This window comes from Chenopodium album, chromosome 17, assembly GCF_948465745.1.
Source record: "Chenopodium album chromosome 17, dcCheAlbu1.1, whole genome shotgun sequence".
Lineage (NCBI taxonomy): Eukaryota > Viridiplantae > Streptophyta > Magnoliopsida > Caryophyllales > Amaranthaceae > Chenopodium > Chenopodium album.
The window spans coordinates 47,671,966-47,689,088 of record NC_137850.1 but is presented as its reverse complement, the minus strand read 5'-3'; the positions used below and the strand labels follow the sequence as shown (position 1 = coordinate 47,689,088).

The 17,123-nt window shown below is 37.0% G+C and overlaps 1 protein-coding gene and 1 pseudogene across 2 annotated transcripts; both read right to left on the bottom strand.

The window, feature by feature from the left end:
- Positions 1 to 372: 372 nt before the first annotated feature.
- On the bottom strand, positions 373 to 3,742 carry LOC145588293 (7-deoxyloganetin glucosyltransferase-like). Its single transcript, XM_081644933.1, has 2 exons — positions 3,195 to 3,742; positions 373 to 1,414 (listed from the first exon to the last, which is right to left on the bottom strand). Exons 1-2 carry the CDS (start codon positions 3,706 to 3,708, stop codon positions 483 to 485), a joined length of 1,446 nt encoding a protein of 481 aa, XP_081501059.1. The 5' UTR covers positions 3,709 to 3,742; the 3' UTR covers positions 373 to 482.
- Positions 3,743 to 6,045: 2,303 nt separating this feature from the next.
- On the bottom strand, positions 6,046 to 15,265 carry LOC145588292 (chaperone protein dnaJ A6, chloroplastic-like; annotated as a pseudogene). Its single transcript, XR_014101573.1, has 8 exons — positions 15,149 to 15,265; positions 10,505 to 10,618; positions 9,907 to 10,051; positions 9,735 to 9,792; positions 9,282 to 9,324; positions 8,019 to 8,067; positions 7,813 to 7,894; positions 6,046 to 7,489 (listed from the first exon to the last, which is right to left on the bottom strand). The product of XR_014101573.1 is annotated as a chaperone protein dnaJ A6, chloroplastic-like (transcript).
- Positions 15,266 to 17,123: the final 1,858 nt, after the last annotated feature.

Here is a 17,123-nt window from a genome sequence, read left to right as displayed (position 1 = left end):
CCTCCACAACCTAAGTGCGATAAAAGGACTTTTTGTGTCACCTTTTTTTTTAATAAAAGGACCTTTACAAAAGACTACTTAAAGAACTTTTCTCACAAATTTTCCTTATTTTTATTCTTTAATTTTTTTTTACGTGCATCACTTTGACGGGTGTTATTATATATTCAAATGACTTTTAGTAGTTTTGATGATTTTTATCTTAGGAAAAATGTATTTTAATATGTGATTTGGTTAGATTCATCACAATGTATACTTTCAAAATATCTACTTATTATAATTTTCACTTATTGATAATGATAAGTAAAAGTAATTGGAAAAATACATTGGCAATTATGAAAGAAAATTAATGCAAGTACAATTCTTTGGCACTATGGCACCACCTATCTATTACTGATGGGAGGGTCACAACTAACAAGAGAATCAAGAATTTAGGGGACCTTAAAAGGGTTTCTTGGGTTTTGAGTAGGCTAACAATGATTTTCCTATCCCGCAAGGTTTCTCACTAACTTATCAAAATTATTGTAAGATGAACCTCCAGGTCTTGTAGCCTCCTCCGCTTTCTTCTTCCATTCCATGGCTTTTTCCATCAATTCCTTCCCTTTCTCGCCATCCATCATCTCTCTCACTAGTCCTTCAACTCCTTTTCTCCGAACACTGCCTTCCTCCATCTCCACCCCAACCCTCCATTCATGGCAAGCATATAGGCTATTCATTTGTTGCTCAGCGAAAAACGGCCAGCATATCATGGGCACCCCTTCACCTATGCTTTCTAAGGTAGAATTCCACCCACAATGACTCAAAAATACAGCAACTGAAGGATGTTGAAGCACCTTCTCTTGCAGGCACCAGCTCGTTATCAGCCCTCTATCTTTGATCTCCTCCATGTAATGTTCTTCAGTTATGATGCTCGATTCTCCTACAACAAGGTCAGATCGAATAACCCATAAGAAAGGGTGCTTACTGTTTGCTAATCCCCATGCAAACTCCTTCAATTGCTCCGGAGTTAATATAGCTATGCTCCCAAAATTAACATAAATCACTGATTTTGGACTCCTTTTGTCCAACCATTCTAAGCAATTATTGTCTTCCTTCCATAAACTCCCACTAAGAGGGAGCAGTTCTTGTTCGTTCATTCGTTGGACAAGCTTCGTGAGAGGGCCAATGGTGTATATATTCGTCATCACCTTCTCGATTTCTTTCAAAACTTGGCCTTCTAAATCATCAAATGTATTCAGAATTAAGCCTGCGGAAACTTTTGCATTTCTCGCTGTCTCTGCCAAGTAGTTGAACATGATCTCATTTGGATCTGTCGTTCGAAGGAATGTGGGAAGGTGCTTCATTCTAGCCTCTTTGATGAATCCTGGAGCCCACTCAATCGTTGTGTCAAGATACCCATTTGTGAGGCAACTTTCATCTGCCAAATCACATGTAAAAGGAGGATGGATTAGATTTGGAAGCGTTTGATAATACTTCCTCTGCTCCACACTTCCACTGATTTTTTTTTTTATAATTGCACTATTTATTGTAAATGCAAAACTATGACTATTTATATCTTAAATTTACTTTTACATAAAATTCTTAAAAAAAAAAATTCTAAAATTCCAATACTCTATATTTGGAAAGCAAATCAAGACATATTTGATAGTGTATATAAATCGACCTAGACTTCAACCATCAGCTTAAATTTTTAATTGAGTTGACCTATTAACACGATATCAGAGCTAGTGTGACACAAAGGTCACGAGTTTAAATCTCATCTATCCTCTACTTTCAAGTTGAATATTTTGCGTAGGGTATGAGGAGGGTCCATGTCGCATCTACACTTTAAGCTCAAAAGGCTCTCATATGAAGGGGCGTGTTAGAGTATATAAATCGATCCTTGACTTTTATATTTTCCTCATGTTATATTTTCCTCATGCATAATATACAAATGATAGTAAAAAAGAATGTATGTATAGTAAAAAAGTTCTAACGGTGCACTGAAGTAGGACTACTCTTTAGCTTTTGGAAAAATTGTTAAAAATAATCCCAACTTTGCTCCGTCTGTCCAAAATAATCCCAACTTTCGATTATTTTTTAATAATTCCAACTTTATACTCATTCGCCCAAAACAATCCCAAACGGTCATCCCACTTGTTATTACAAGTTACCGGACTCATGTCATTCTATGATTGGTTTAAAAAAAATTTTAAAAAAAGAAAAAAAAAAAAGAAAATTACTGGCTCTTCAACCCAGCCAACCCCATTGCCAAACAACGCCTAGCCCAACCCAACCCAACCTAACCCTTGCCTCCTAGGCGCCGGCCGCCGCCCAGACACCCTTCCTCCCTCGGTGCCGGCGCCGTCCCCTACCACGCTCTCCCTTCTGAGTTTGTTTAATCACTTCCTCGACTTCTCCAACTTCGCCTTTTGGATTTGTTTCTCACCCAAAACCCGTCCCCAATACATTAGCCGGAAGATGAAGATCCATTTAGGTCGGTTCCGTCGTCGTCAGCCCTTCCTCTTTCGAGGTAAGAGTACGGCTAGGGTTTCGAGGGAGGGTGGAAGGGTGGTCGGTGTGGGGAGGGTTTTTTAGGTTGTTTTGTGGGGTTTTGGGTTGGGGAGATGGTAGTTTAATGGGAAGGGGAAGGGCTGACGGTCAAGAAAGGGGAAGGGGCAGCGCCTTCCGTGGGTTTATGGGCTCGGCGTCGGCAAGGGAATGGGGAGGGGTGGCGCCGGCCAGAGGGTCTGGGGCGGTGCTATGGGATGTGGTGGTTTTTTTTAATTTATTATGTTTATTTTAAATTAATTAGTTAATAATAATACTAATATTAAATTAATATTAATATTAATATTTTTAACCAATCACGTGATACACATGTGTACGTTAAACTTTAAAAAAAAAAAACATGTTTATTAAGTCACTAGTCACTTGGGATTGTTTTGAACGGATGGAGTATAAAGTTGGAATTATTAAAAAATAATCAAAAGTTGGAATTATTTTGAACAAACGGAGCAAAATTAGAATTATTTTTGATAATTTTTCCTTAGCTTATTACTCGTAAAGTTTTTTTTTTTTCCCTTTGAAACTTATATACTCTCTCTGCCTAAATTTAATAGACACAATAGAATTTCAAATTACAAATAATATGAAAGCATACGACTAGAGTAGTATATATTAAGTATAATTCTATGGATGAAGATTTGTACAATTACCTTTTAAAGGGAAATCACCTCTTTTGACAAGTTCATCAAATTGCATGTACCCAAGCATGCCACAAGCACTTGTAGTAAAAAAATGAAACACAGGGATGCCCAATTCTATGCAAACTTGAGGTACAAAGATCATCATAGCATCCGAAATCACACTAGTGATAAGAGGAATATCAGGAGATTCAAGAAGCCTCATTAGGAGACTTCTAGTGGCCATCTTTGGCTCCCCTTGATCGTCTCGAAAGGAATAACATATCTCATGGAGGTTGAATACGCTACGCTTATTATCTGGTGGCAAGCCATCCGGAATAACTTCAACGCTAAAATCATTATAGCCTTCAAGAAAGGGTGATTCCGCGGTGGATGAGTTAGCTAATCTAGCCATATTGAACTCAGTCAGCACCATTGTGATGTAAACACCCCTCGAATGAAGGAGTTTCGCTAATTTGAACATGGGGTTTATGTGGCCTTGGTATGGAACAGGTACACAAACAACATGAGGTTTATTGGTTGCCATTAGACTCACACTCACACTTCTATCTTAGAAGGGAATGAATACTATAGCTTTGTTGTAAAATGTGGTGATTGTTGAAGTGCAAGTTTATGTTACTATTTTATAAGTACGATATTTATGTAAGGCAGTTGTTTGTTGAGGAAGTATCCGTATATACATTGATTAAGCAATTTATGTTAGAAATAGACCATGTTTTTTCAAATACAAGTATATGATTAGAAATCTCAAATGTTATTCCATTTATTTCAGAATAGTCGCAACAATTGAGTTGATACATTAGTCAATCTACAATTCTGATTAATAAAATCTATTCGAAATTGAACTTATTGAGTATAAAAAGTTTAAATTATGTTAATTAAGTTGTGAAAATAAGTACTCTATATTACAATTTATTTCAAAACAAACCGGAGAGTATACTTTAAAATTTACTCCCTCCGTTGTCAATAATTTATTTCGCTACATGTCCATTTTCTGCTTTTAGAATCAAAACATATGATTTAAATTTTTGGACCATTATTATGTATTGACAAACTAGGATAGTCCACACACTAAGGGCCTGTTCTCATAGACTGAACTGAACTGAACTGAACTGAGCTGAACTGAACTGAACTGAACTGAGCTGAACTGAACTGAACTGAACTTATTAATTATTGATTTTTAACTACGGATTAGTGATCTTTGATTATTTATTATTATACATATGTGTATAATAATAAATAGGAACAATGAATTGTATCAATATTATTATTATTATTATTATTATTATTATTAAATGTTATTATTATTATTATTATTATTATTAAATGTTATTATTATTATTATTATTATTATTATTATTATTACTATTAAATATTATTATTATTATTATTATTATTACTATTACTATTAAATATTATTATTATTATTATTATTAAATATTATTATTATTATTATTATTATTATTATTATTAAATGTTATTATTATTATTATTATTAAATGTTATTATTATTATTATTATTATTATTATTATTATTATTATTATTGTCGTCGTTGTAATAAGAGCGTAAAAGAATGAAATCTGGCTTTATATCATTAGCAATATCATTAGACATAAACTGAACTCAGCTGAACTGAACTGAACTGAACTGATTGGAGCTGAACTGAACTGAACTGAACTGAATATAAACGTATGAGAACAGGCCCTAAGTATGGATGTACCTTTCGCTTGATGAAAACTGAATGTATGGTACCCTTCGCTTGATGTTTATGCTTTAAATGAACCAGAAAAAAAAGAGTGGCTAGCTAATGTTGCTCAGCTGGATTTTGCTGACAAAAGGATAAGGAAATCCAAATTTCTTTATCAGGCCGATTCCCTAGTCTACGCAGAAAATCCAAGTTTTTTTTTTTTTGAAAGTAACGGGACAGTGGCATTTTATAAAACCAGCAAAGATTACCAGAAAATCCAAGTTTATAACTTTGTTATTTTACATTTACGAATATCCCGAAAATGTCGCTTTATTGATTTTTAATCCCCAAAATGCCCTTTAGTAGTCCCAAGATCTCCAAAATAACCCGTGATATGCATTTTACGACTATGAACTGGCCGGATGATCCTTCACTATGGTATGGTATGCTAGGTTTATAGGTGTTACAGCACGCTCACGAAGCAGACCAGACATTAGCTTGACTAGGAACTTCTTCCTGAGTCTTTGGGGGATCTCAAATTCCCTTGGGGAACTTCTATATTCCACACTACTTAGTGTAGTATTGGGTTGAATATACGAAGAATCCTTTAAGACCAGTCATTCTATTACCTTACCGTTAAGCTTTCACTACTGCATCTGTTACTGCAATCTTGCAGGCATGTAGAATACGAGTACTAGATATCGTTACTATCCCTTACCAATCAGGGTCACCACCACAGACCTCAAACTTTACAACCAGATTGCCGGAGAGATTGCCCAACAAATAGTCCTTTGAATGAATTGTGTGACAGATATTCATGTCCTCACCAGGTGAATACACTGTCCTGTAGCATCCTCCCCTGCCCAAGCTATTAAAATTGCAGCCCAAACCCTGCTATAATATTGGGGCATTCAGGACTGATTATTCAACAAAAATTCTAGGGATCAAAAGTTAACTAATCTTGCGCTTACTGATATCTGCCAAGAACTGCAATGAGGGGTAATGTTGACAACAGATAACAAAAAGTCTGAGAATTGAGAAATCAGTTGTCAGCTAACACAGGCTGAGGGATTACATACTAAGAGCAACCTAAGTGTTTCTGTCTTAGGCACCACTCTAAGCGTTAAGGCCTAAGGGGTGAGGCACCACAACAGCAACATATATAATTAGTGTTTCGGAAAGAATATGTGCACACATGATGTTGTCCAACAAATGGGATTCATTTATTCAGAATATTTTCAAATTGAATGTAATTCAAGATGACTGAGGGATCTTTTCTCTTCATACAACAAAAAATTAAAAAAATAAATAAATTAAAAATACTTGAGTACCAGTTTAGACGAGCTAATGTGGAGGATTACCATTTTACCCTTTCTCCAACAAGGACACCTTTAAAAGCATCTGGTGATCTGAAGTCTTCAAAATCTGTTCTGAAAGTTGGATTAGAATTCAGTGTTCTCAGTATATGCCTCCTGATCATAGTCACCCCACATATACTACCAATTTCGAAGTGGTGCAGCATTTTATAAGCATACTGTATAGTGTATACACACAAATGTCTAACATCTCACAACAAAATTTCATGAATTGAGATATGGATGATGGAGGAACACCAAATGAACCCCTATCATCACTGCATATCTCAGCATCCAAATCACATTTACATGCGAGCTGAAGAAATTTTAAGGACTTAACTTGTCTTCAGGTCGACAGATTAAAAATTCGTATGTACTGTATCTCTGTATGATTCCAATATCTTGCCATACAAACCCAGAATGCAGACCCAAGAAGAGAACCTATCTTTAGCTGCTTGGGACTTTGGCCTTGTCAATGTTGACAAGCTCTTCAATGAGCTTCTTCTCTTCAACATTCAGCTTTTTTGGAATCTCAACTTGTACTTTCACCAGCTGGTCCCCTCTTTACTCTTTTTATTTACAAAAGGAACTCCCTTTTTTGCCATCATCAACGTCACATTAGGTTGGGTACCAGGAGGGATCTTGAGATCAGACATTCCATCAACTGTAGGAACTTTTTTTACTGTCCCCAAAATTGCATCAAGGTAGGAAACCTTGCAAGTGTAGAGAATATTATTTCCATCCCTTCTCAAAACGGGATCCGCACGAACTTCGAATACAACAAACAGATCACCAGGGGGGCCACCTTTTTTCCCAGAATTGCCCTCACATTCAAACCTTATTTTGTTCCCAGTATCTACTCCAGCAGGAACTTTTACATTAATTTTCTTTGATTTTTTCACTCTTCCTTCACCGCGACATTTATTGCAGGGGGTACTACTCTCGCCCATTCCATCACAATCAGGGCAGGAGAGTGCTTGCTGAACTATACCAAAAGGTGTCCTTATTGATGAGATAAGCTGTCCATGGCCATTGCATGTCCTGCAAACATAAGACTTGGAACCTGGCTTGGCACCCGAGGCTTCACAAGTGGGACAATCTTCCAGCCTATTTATCTCGATATCCTTATCTATCCCAAACACTGCCTCTTTGAAATCAAGCCTAAGACTGTAAGCCAGGTCCTCACCCTCTGAAAATCCGTTTCGAAAGTTTCCCCCCATACCCATGCCATCAAAGTTATTGAGTAATTCGTCAAAGATGCTTGCTGAAGCCCTGCAAAAATGAGATGCCAGAATAACTAAAAACTCTAGGTAGGAGACAAGTGAAGTAGGTCAGACAGGTATGCTTCAGACTCGGATCATTTTGGTTACCCAATACAATTTTTAATTTATTATTTTTATTTTTATTGCAAAATTCACCAGCTTTTAGTTAGTTATACTGTTTTGGGATTTTCTGTTTGCAGTTTCAGGTCATAAATCCGTGTATAAACTAAATAAAAGTTAATTTTGGTTGAACGTTAGAGTAGGGTCAGCCTTTTTCCAGCATTATCAGGATGGATAATTTACAAAGATAACTAAAAGGAGAAACTTACCCCCATGCTTGGGCCACCTTTAAGACCATCCTCTCCATATCTATCATACATGGAACGCTTCTCATCATCTGACAAGACCTGTGGTTGAAAAATGTTATCAGTAGACAATTGTTAGATTTGTTACACAAATGGATACCCAAATCTGACAGGTATATCAGACAGATCAGCTAGAGTAGGGACTGCGCATAGAGTGGAAACTTACCTCATAGGCATTACTAATTTCCTTGAACTTTTGTTCTGCTCCTGGATCTCTGCAACATGGAGGGATGGAGAAAAAAAACTTATAATTTCAACTACACACAGGAAAGGGATTGCCAAACAAAGAACGACAGAAACAACAAACATTTGAACAGATTGACATCTAATCATCTAGATAACCATATGATAATACACATATCTTGTGAGTCGTGACATGCCACAACCATATGATAACTTTTAAAGAGATTGACATCTAGATAACCCTTTCTCTTCAATACAACCCAAATGTTTCAAAGCTGCAAACCTACAATAGTAAACAAACTACCTTCCTTGAGCATGGTGAAGATTTATCATTTTGCTTACCACCCCTTCCACTCCTCACAACCTTCCATGAAAAGTATACATACCCAATTACCCATAGAAAGTCTTTGTTACTTCTAAAGGGAACCCAAACCAAATGAGCACATCGCAATCTATGACAGCTTATTATCAGGAAACATCTTATAGTGGTTAAAGCCCCCACTAGTCTGAAGTTTACTGATGCAATAACAACCCCAAGACATGATCCACTATATTTTCAGATACTATGTCACAAAGTAATGCACAAATTACATTGGCACACCCTAATAAATCCAAAGAGGTAAGGTGATTATGATGCCACAATTCTATACTTGCTGATCTGCAATCCACACCCCATGACAGAAAAGAGAGCTGGTGAAAATGGTCAATATCACCTTCACCATAATGCAGTTAAGATTAAAGAAAGCTGGCAATTTAGATGTTTTAGAAAATCAATTCATTCTAAGACTTTGGAGAGCTCAGATGGGGAGTTGGACTTCAAACGATCAAACCAACTATAGCTACTCGCACAATATTGTTACAACAGTAAAGTGAATACTTAAATATAATCTGCATAATCCTAAGAGCTAAACAATTTCGACAACTCCAATAAGAACCAACATAAATTAAATTACAAGGGGGTGGACGTTTTTTATGCCAAGATGCCCAAATCAATATCACAAAATTGAAGCAGCAATAATCTTCTAAAAATTGCTATATTTGAGAATGTCGAAGGTCTGCACTAAGGCCTAATGCTTCCATCATGACTAAATCGGACCGGAACTTATAAAATTTTCAGATTTAAAGTTGAGGATTGGCTAAAATGTGTAAAATCACATAATTATTTAGAGATCTTGCTACAGAAACATATGAGTTATTACATAGGTATATCAGTATGCATCATTATGAAGGCTGAATTTCAACTTACTTGTTTACATCAGGATGGTAAGTCCGCGCAAGCTTCTTATAAGCTGCATGTATGAGAGTTTAACTCTATGATTAATCAGTTGCTCTTGGGAGAAAAACAAAGTTCAGAAAACAGATTTCAATATTTAGAAACACAAGCATACAGAGGAGATCTTAATTTGCAGGCCAAACTATGGAGCAATTTACTAGTAAAAAACAAACCAGGAAAAGATATGAAAGACACAATAAGGCACCACAAGCTGCAAATATTAAATGTTCTAGGCATGCAATACTTTCCACTGAAATGCAGAGGCTACCTACACAAAGACCAATGTGATGGAAAAAAAGAGGTGAAAGGAGACTAAGGCAGCATTATCAGGGCAACATAAAAGCAGCCTAAAAATCAAGATAAACAGGTTTAGTTGATGTTGTATCAGAACGCAAAGATACTACCTTACTTAGAAGAGGTACTCACCACTTTTTATTTCAGGCTTTTTAGCATCTTCTGCAATACCAAGGACAGAGTAGTAATTCTGCAAAAACAATCATGGTCAGAATATGCCTGCCAACTGAAAACAATAGTGCAATGCTGTAATATTATTGCAAGGAAATAAAGCAACTACATAGCAGAAGACATCTGATCTGACCATCTGAGCTCTGACAATGAGGTGGGAATGGGATTGCTTGAAATGATACAAGTCCTTATGTGGCCTTGAGCTCCAAAATGTGTGAGAACAGTCTGGAGAAAATATGGTTGAGCAAGATGAAGCCAACATCCCCTTGCTTGTGCAACTGCAATTTTTCAGTTAAAAGTAAACAGAAGATTTAACAAATGTTCAGAAAAAGTAACATCCTTATCAGTTTGTAATAAATATACAGATACATGTTTACCATGAGTCCATTGTCACTTTCATCCTCAGGCACTATAAGTTGTAGCATATTTACTTTTTGCACTACTTACATAATCGGGCTTTGACCATCTTCAATTACTACGTATTTATTATGCAAGAAAAAGCATAACCGAGTGGGATCTTGTTAGAATTGTTCAATACATATTTTCAAGATATCAAATTTCTATAGTTTTAAGTTTTAACCTAGATATGATTAAAGATACTTCATATGATTTTTATAGTCAATATGGTACAACTAAAAAAAAAGAAAAATTCAAAATTATGCACAAAGATGAACTAGAGAACGGAAGATACCAACAGACATAAACCTTCTAGGACAAAAGATGGTGCTTACCAATGTGAAGAAAACAAATTAAAGCTTGGAGTACTATACATTCCAGGTATTTGACTCTGCAAGCCACAATAAGGCACAAACGCTCCACATGGCATGGTCGCCATGTACAAACACCTGTATTAGAAAAGAAAGATTTTATTTGTAGTGACTATCAGAGTTAGAATCAGTTTAATCAAACAAATTGTACAAATATAAGACACCATTTTGAAGCACAAACACACAAATATCATCAAAATCAAAATTGAAATGCTCGATCATAATGAGACTATTTACATATGTTATATAAAGAATGCAGTTACCTCGTGCATGAAAGATTTAATTTATTCCCTGATGACCTTCATAAACATCACTAAATTATATGGAGTACAAACGTAAGTTTTTCACAGAAAATAATTTTCACTAAAGTTGAGGAATATGAGGATAAGTCTTAAACTAGCAAAAACCATAACTGAAAGTACAGTAAATTGATCTGCATAAAACTCAGAAAATCTGAATGTGGGAAAAAATCAGCATCAAGGAGCTTTTGGAATAACTCCGCCAGTGGGTTTCCCGCTGCCAGTCCCAAGCCTGGATAAAGGAGGAGGGTTACGGTAGGCCAGTGACAGCCAGTATAAAACTTCGTCACATCCCATGACATGAGCCAAACAGATATTTTCGTGGGGGCGTTCCCTACTCAGCGACGCGCTGCACTTCCTAGACCCGGGTGTAGTGATAAGTATGCAAGGGTTGCTAGGTCGTCGCCCAGAAGCGACGCGCCACATTGCCCGAGTGTGGTGTCAAATGAGCAAGGGCGTGCCATTGGGGCGTTCCCTACTGAGCGACGCGCTGCACTTCCCAGACCCGGGTGCAGTGATAAGTATGTAAGGGTTGCTAGGTCGTCGCCCAGAAGCGACGCGCCATATTGCCCAATTGTGGTGTCAAATAATCAAGGGCTTGGAGTTGGGATCAGGGGGGAGCGTGGGAGAAAAGAATTTAGTTTGCGGATTGGTTCTTGGAATGTGGGGTCTCTTACGGGAAAATCAGCAGAATTGGTAGAAGTAATGAAAAGACGACGCGTGAACATCATGTGCCTCCAAGAGACAAGATGGACAGGAGAAGGAGCTCGAGGCTTGGTTTTGGGGTATAAGGTATGGTATGTTGGGCAAGAAACGAGCCACAGAACAAGGAATGGTGGAGCTAGGAACGGAGTTGGTGTGGTTCTCGATGAGAGGTTGGCAAAAGAGGTGATCGAGGTCTATCGGAAGAACGATAGGTTGATAAGGCTGAAGTTGCTATGTGGCAAGGAGATTGTGAATGTTATCAGTGCTTATGCTCCCCAAGTGGGTTTAGATGCAGAAGAGAAACGACAATTTTGGGAGGACCTAGACGAGGTGGTGCAGGGTGTCCACCACTCAGAGAAGTTATATATTGGAGGGGATCTAAATGGGCACGTTGGGGCGAGCCGAGATGGCTATGAGAGTGTCCATGGAGGCTTTGGGTATGGGCAGAGGGACGCCGGTGGTGAAGCTATTATGGATTTTGCCCAATCATATGATTTAATTTTGGCTAATACTTGGTTTAAGAAGAGGGATTCACACTTGATAACTTTTCGGAATGGAGCAAATGCAACTCAAATAGACTTCCTGCTCACAAGGAGCATAGATAGACAAAGTTGCATAAACTGTAAGGTTATCCCAGGGGAGAGTGTGGTCACCCAACACCGGCTATTGGTAATGACTATTCGTCTGAAAGAGAAGGCGAAGAAAAAAGTTAGACAAGAAGACTTAAGGATAAGATGGTGGACCCTAAGGGATGCAAAAGCTAAGGTTTTTACAGAAAAGGTAATTGAAGAAGCGGATTGGGATGGAGAGGTGGATCCGGACATGACTTGGTTACGAATGAAGAACTGTTTCCTAAGAGTGGCCAAAGAGGTCTTAGGGGAAGTAAGGGGAAGAACTTCGGTACAGAGAGATACTTCGTGGTGGAATGAAGAGGTGAAAGCAGTAATTAAGCAAAAAAGGGAATGCTATCAAGCCTTAGGAAAATGTAGGAGTGATGAAACCTTTGCAGCGTATAAGGAGGCTAAGAGTAAGGCAAAGGCAGCTGTTCGCCAAGCAAAAGAAAAGGCATATCAGGAGGTTTATGAAAAGCTTGATTCCAAGGAGGGAGAAAGGATCATTTATAAGATGGCAAAGAGAAGACAAGAGGCAAGGAAGGATATTGGCATGGTGAAGTGTGTCAAAGATAAGAACCAAATGGTCCTAGTGCAAGAGGAGGGCATCAAGGACAGGTGGAAGGGGTACTTCGATGAATTATTTAATGGAAGTAATGGAGTTGTGATAGGAGATACCTCTATGAGTGATGAAGAAATCAACATGGAGTATGTGCGAAGGATTAGGAGAGTAGAGGTGGAGATTGCACTGAGGAAGATGAAACCTAAGAAGGCGGTTGGCCCTGATGGGGTACCGATAGAGGTGTGGAGGTGTTTGGGTAAGATTGGTATTGATTGGTTAACAAACCTTTTCAACAAGATATGGACGGCTACAAGGATCCCACAAGATTGGAGGAAGAGCACCTTGGTCCCGGTTTATAAAAACAAAGGAGACGCTCAAGATTGTTCTAACTATCGAGGAATTAAGCTTATGAGCCATACTATGAAGTTGTGGGAAAGGGTGATTGAACAAAGGTTGAGGGCATGCACAAGCATTTCAGATAACCAATTTGGTTTTATGCCTGGGAGATCTACTATGGAGGCAATCCATTTGATAAGACAAATGATGGAGTTTTATAGGGTAAAGAAGAAAGATCTTCATATGGTCTTTATTGATTTAGAGAAGGCATATGACAAGGTGCCAAGAGAGATACTTTGGTGGGCAATGTTGAAGAAAGGTATCCCACGAAGGTATGTAGACCTAGTTAAGGATATGTATCGGGATGTGTCAACAAATGTGAGGACATGCGGAGGGTTGACAAAAGATTTCCCTATTACAATCGGATTGCATCAAGGGTCTGCATTAAGCCCTTTTCTTTTTGCAACGGTTCTAGATGAATTAACTAGACCAATTCAAGATGAGGTTCCATGGTGTATGCTGTTCGCAGATGATATCGTTTTGGTGGATGAGACTAAGGATGGGGTTAATGTCAAGTTGGAGCAATGGAGGCAAAGGTTGGAATCTAGAGGGTTTAAGCTAAGTCGGAGTAAGACTGAATATTTGGTATGTCGTTTTGGCACTCAGAGGGGGACAAGCAATGAAGTGGTGAGTTTGGATGGAAAGGATTTGACCATGAGTGAATGTTTTAAGTACCTAGGGTCGATCATCCAGAAGAATGGTGACATTGATCAAGACGTGACCCACAGGATTAAGTCAGGGTGGCTTAAATGGAGAGCGGCCACGGGAGTGTTATGCGACCGCAGCATTCCCTTAAAGTTGAAGGGAAAATTCTACAGGACTGCCATAAGACCAGTGTTGCTCTATGGTACAGAATGTTGGGCTTCTAAGAAAGAGCATATTAAAAAGATGGAGGTTACGGAAATGCGCATGTTAAGGTGGATGTGTGGAAACACTTTAAGAGATAGAATCAGAAATGAGGTTATTCGCAAGAAAGTAGGTGTGGCGGGCATTGTAGATAAATTAAGGGAAAATCGTCTGCGTTGGTTTGGACATGTAAGACGGAGACCCGAGGGTGCACCGGTGCGAAGAGTGGAAGAGTGGGACCATGGAGGGATTAAACGAGGAAGAGGGAGACCAAAGATGACTTGGTTGGAAGGAGTGAGGAAGGATATGAAGTGCATGGATTTACGTGAGGATGAAGTTTTGGATCGTAAGGGATGGAGGAGAAAGATTTATGTTGATGACTACACGGAATAATCAAATTTGGTTCATGTTAGCCGACCCCACTTTTGGGATTAAGGCTTTGATTGATTGATTGAAGGAGCTTTTGGAATGATTCATTATAGCATAATGCTACTAGCCTCTTAACCCATTTTATACCCCAAACCGACTTTTGACTTTTGAACTCTACTCATCACCATTTGAAAATCTTCCATTGCTGCATACTCATATAGGTGCATCAATATATGATATCATTAAAACATAAGTCAATTTCCATCATTCTCAGCACTTTGTGCTTTTATCACAACCATGGAACGTTCTAAGTTTGTTAAAATACCTTTCTCCTCGCGGCCGTATACACATCCTGGTCCACCTCAACAATCTCAACTAGTATAATTACCTTAACTAAAATCCTCAAACATAAATCACTACAAATTCTTCAAATATGTTACTGTAGTTTTGTTTCTTGCCCATTTCACCAAAAAAAGTCAAAACTTTACCTGGCAGTTCGATCTCAAGCTCATTACTCACAAAATATGCCTCAAAAACCAAACACTTTGTTTCATAAGCCGCAAATTTCTCAAGATTATCAGAAATATTCACCCTAATTCCTTATATTTTCAGTTTCAATTGAAAGATGAACCATTTCCATTAAAAGTAGCAAGTACCCACATCATATAAATGTCCCAAATGAAATCAAAACCCACAATATATGCATATTCTAAATAATTAGTGAATTCAAAGCCAAAACAATTATATATTTAAAGGAGAATATTGAGCGGAAGAAAAATCAAAGAAATGGGAAAAAATAAGTAGAGGAAGATGAACTCACTGGTTGCGAAATTCCACCAAAGACAGCTATGAGATTGAATATCTATGTTAATCTTGTACGAGTTGAGAGAAATAGGATTATTAAACAATTTTGCAGAACTGCACTCTCAACTCTCAAGTCTCAACTACCTAGGCTAATTTAGGTCGAAATATTTGAGAAAGGTCACTTTTTTGTGGCAAACTATCTTGGTAAGAAATAAGGTCCTTTGTTGTGCGTTTCATATTTTAGATTGGAAGGTTGAAGATTAGAAACTAATCTTGGTCACTAATAAATCTTGGTCTGTAATACAAAGTACGGAGTATAAAATATGAAATATAAAATACGAAGTACTAAATTTGTGTTGGATAATGTTTGGATTGTTCTTTAAACAGAAGAGGTTGAGGTAATGGAGTAGTGACATTGCTTTACCTCGTATTCTTTTAGATATAGGGATCAAATCTTATCGGTAAATTTCTATGGAGTATTGTTATACGAAAAAGAAAGATAAAAACTTTGAAATTGTAACTTAATGACGATAAGGATTCACCAATTAATTGGCCCTGAACACTTTTATATTATGTACTAGGTTAGCAACCGTTTTACCAATAATTTATCTTTGGATTTTTGTTAAAAAAAATTGAGTTCAAAATATTCGTAAGTTTAATTTAATTGACCTGAACTATGCTAACAACTCCTATAAATACTCCAACAACTAATATCATCATAAATCACCAAAGTAATAGGCACTTATTTTAAATTAATTACCTAGATAATAGCTACTGTCTATTTAAAATTAATTAGCATTTTGTTTTAGAAATTTGAGTAGCATTTGAGTGGGAAATCTTATCATGAAATAGCGCCACTTGTACAATTTTGAAATAAGATGATATCAGCAGTTGTTATTCAGTATTCGTTATAGTTAGATAGATTAACCCATTAATATAAAAATCAATTTATTAAAAGAAAAACAATAGATATGTTTGTTTACTTAGCTCAAATATTCTTTTGTGATCAATTGGTTTGAATGGGGTTTTAGACTTTTAGTTACACTAATGTGCATGATGATCGATGAACAAGTTGTATTATATTTTAGAATTGGTTAGCACTTGGGTTATATTCATTCTTTCACCTTAAAAAAATCGCATTTTAAGGTTAATCAGGTGTAATCATATGTAAATAAAAGGTTATTATCATGTAACACAACTAACGTGGTCTTTATTTATTTTTATTTTTTTTTGACAAGGAGGATGGATTTCATTAATAAGAAGCCATACGACATCTACATTGGATATGAGTACATAAATGAATAAGATCTAAAATATGGAAACAAGATTCACATCCAATACAACTAAATGAAAACATACTCGAGCGCAACTCCTAGAGGATGGATTCAAAGATGAAAATCCTCATTAACATCGATGTATGTGCATCTTTACGGGCGGAGATATTCACAACCTGTGCTATAACTGCATTGAACGGAGAAATTGTACCATAAATTATACATTCTTGAACCATCATCATCTTTCCTACTACTTTAACCCTATAAAAAGAAACAGTACCACAAAAATAAAACTGCCATAAAGACAAAACACAACAAACCCTCAGAAGATGCATAAACAATAAATTAACAAGGAGATTTTGGGCTTACCATGGAATTTTCCATTCATGGCAGCCCCCAAACTTTTTGGTTTTTGTGGGGTGGGTGGCTAGATTTAGAGAGAGAGCGCTTGTTATAAGTATGCCAATGTTTCACTAATGTGGTATTTATTGTAGGCTTGTACTATGTAGCTTTAAAATCATGGTTTTCACTTGTCACAAAAAATAACTTTTTTTGGTTTACATTTGATTATCATTGAATCAAAATTCACTTTTTCCTAATCAAAATTTACCTACTACATATTTTTTTAAGTAACTTTTATACCGAGTATTTTCTAGATTATACTCCGCTAGATTATACTCCATAGTCCGTACTTTGTAATACGAAATACTCCCGTAA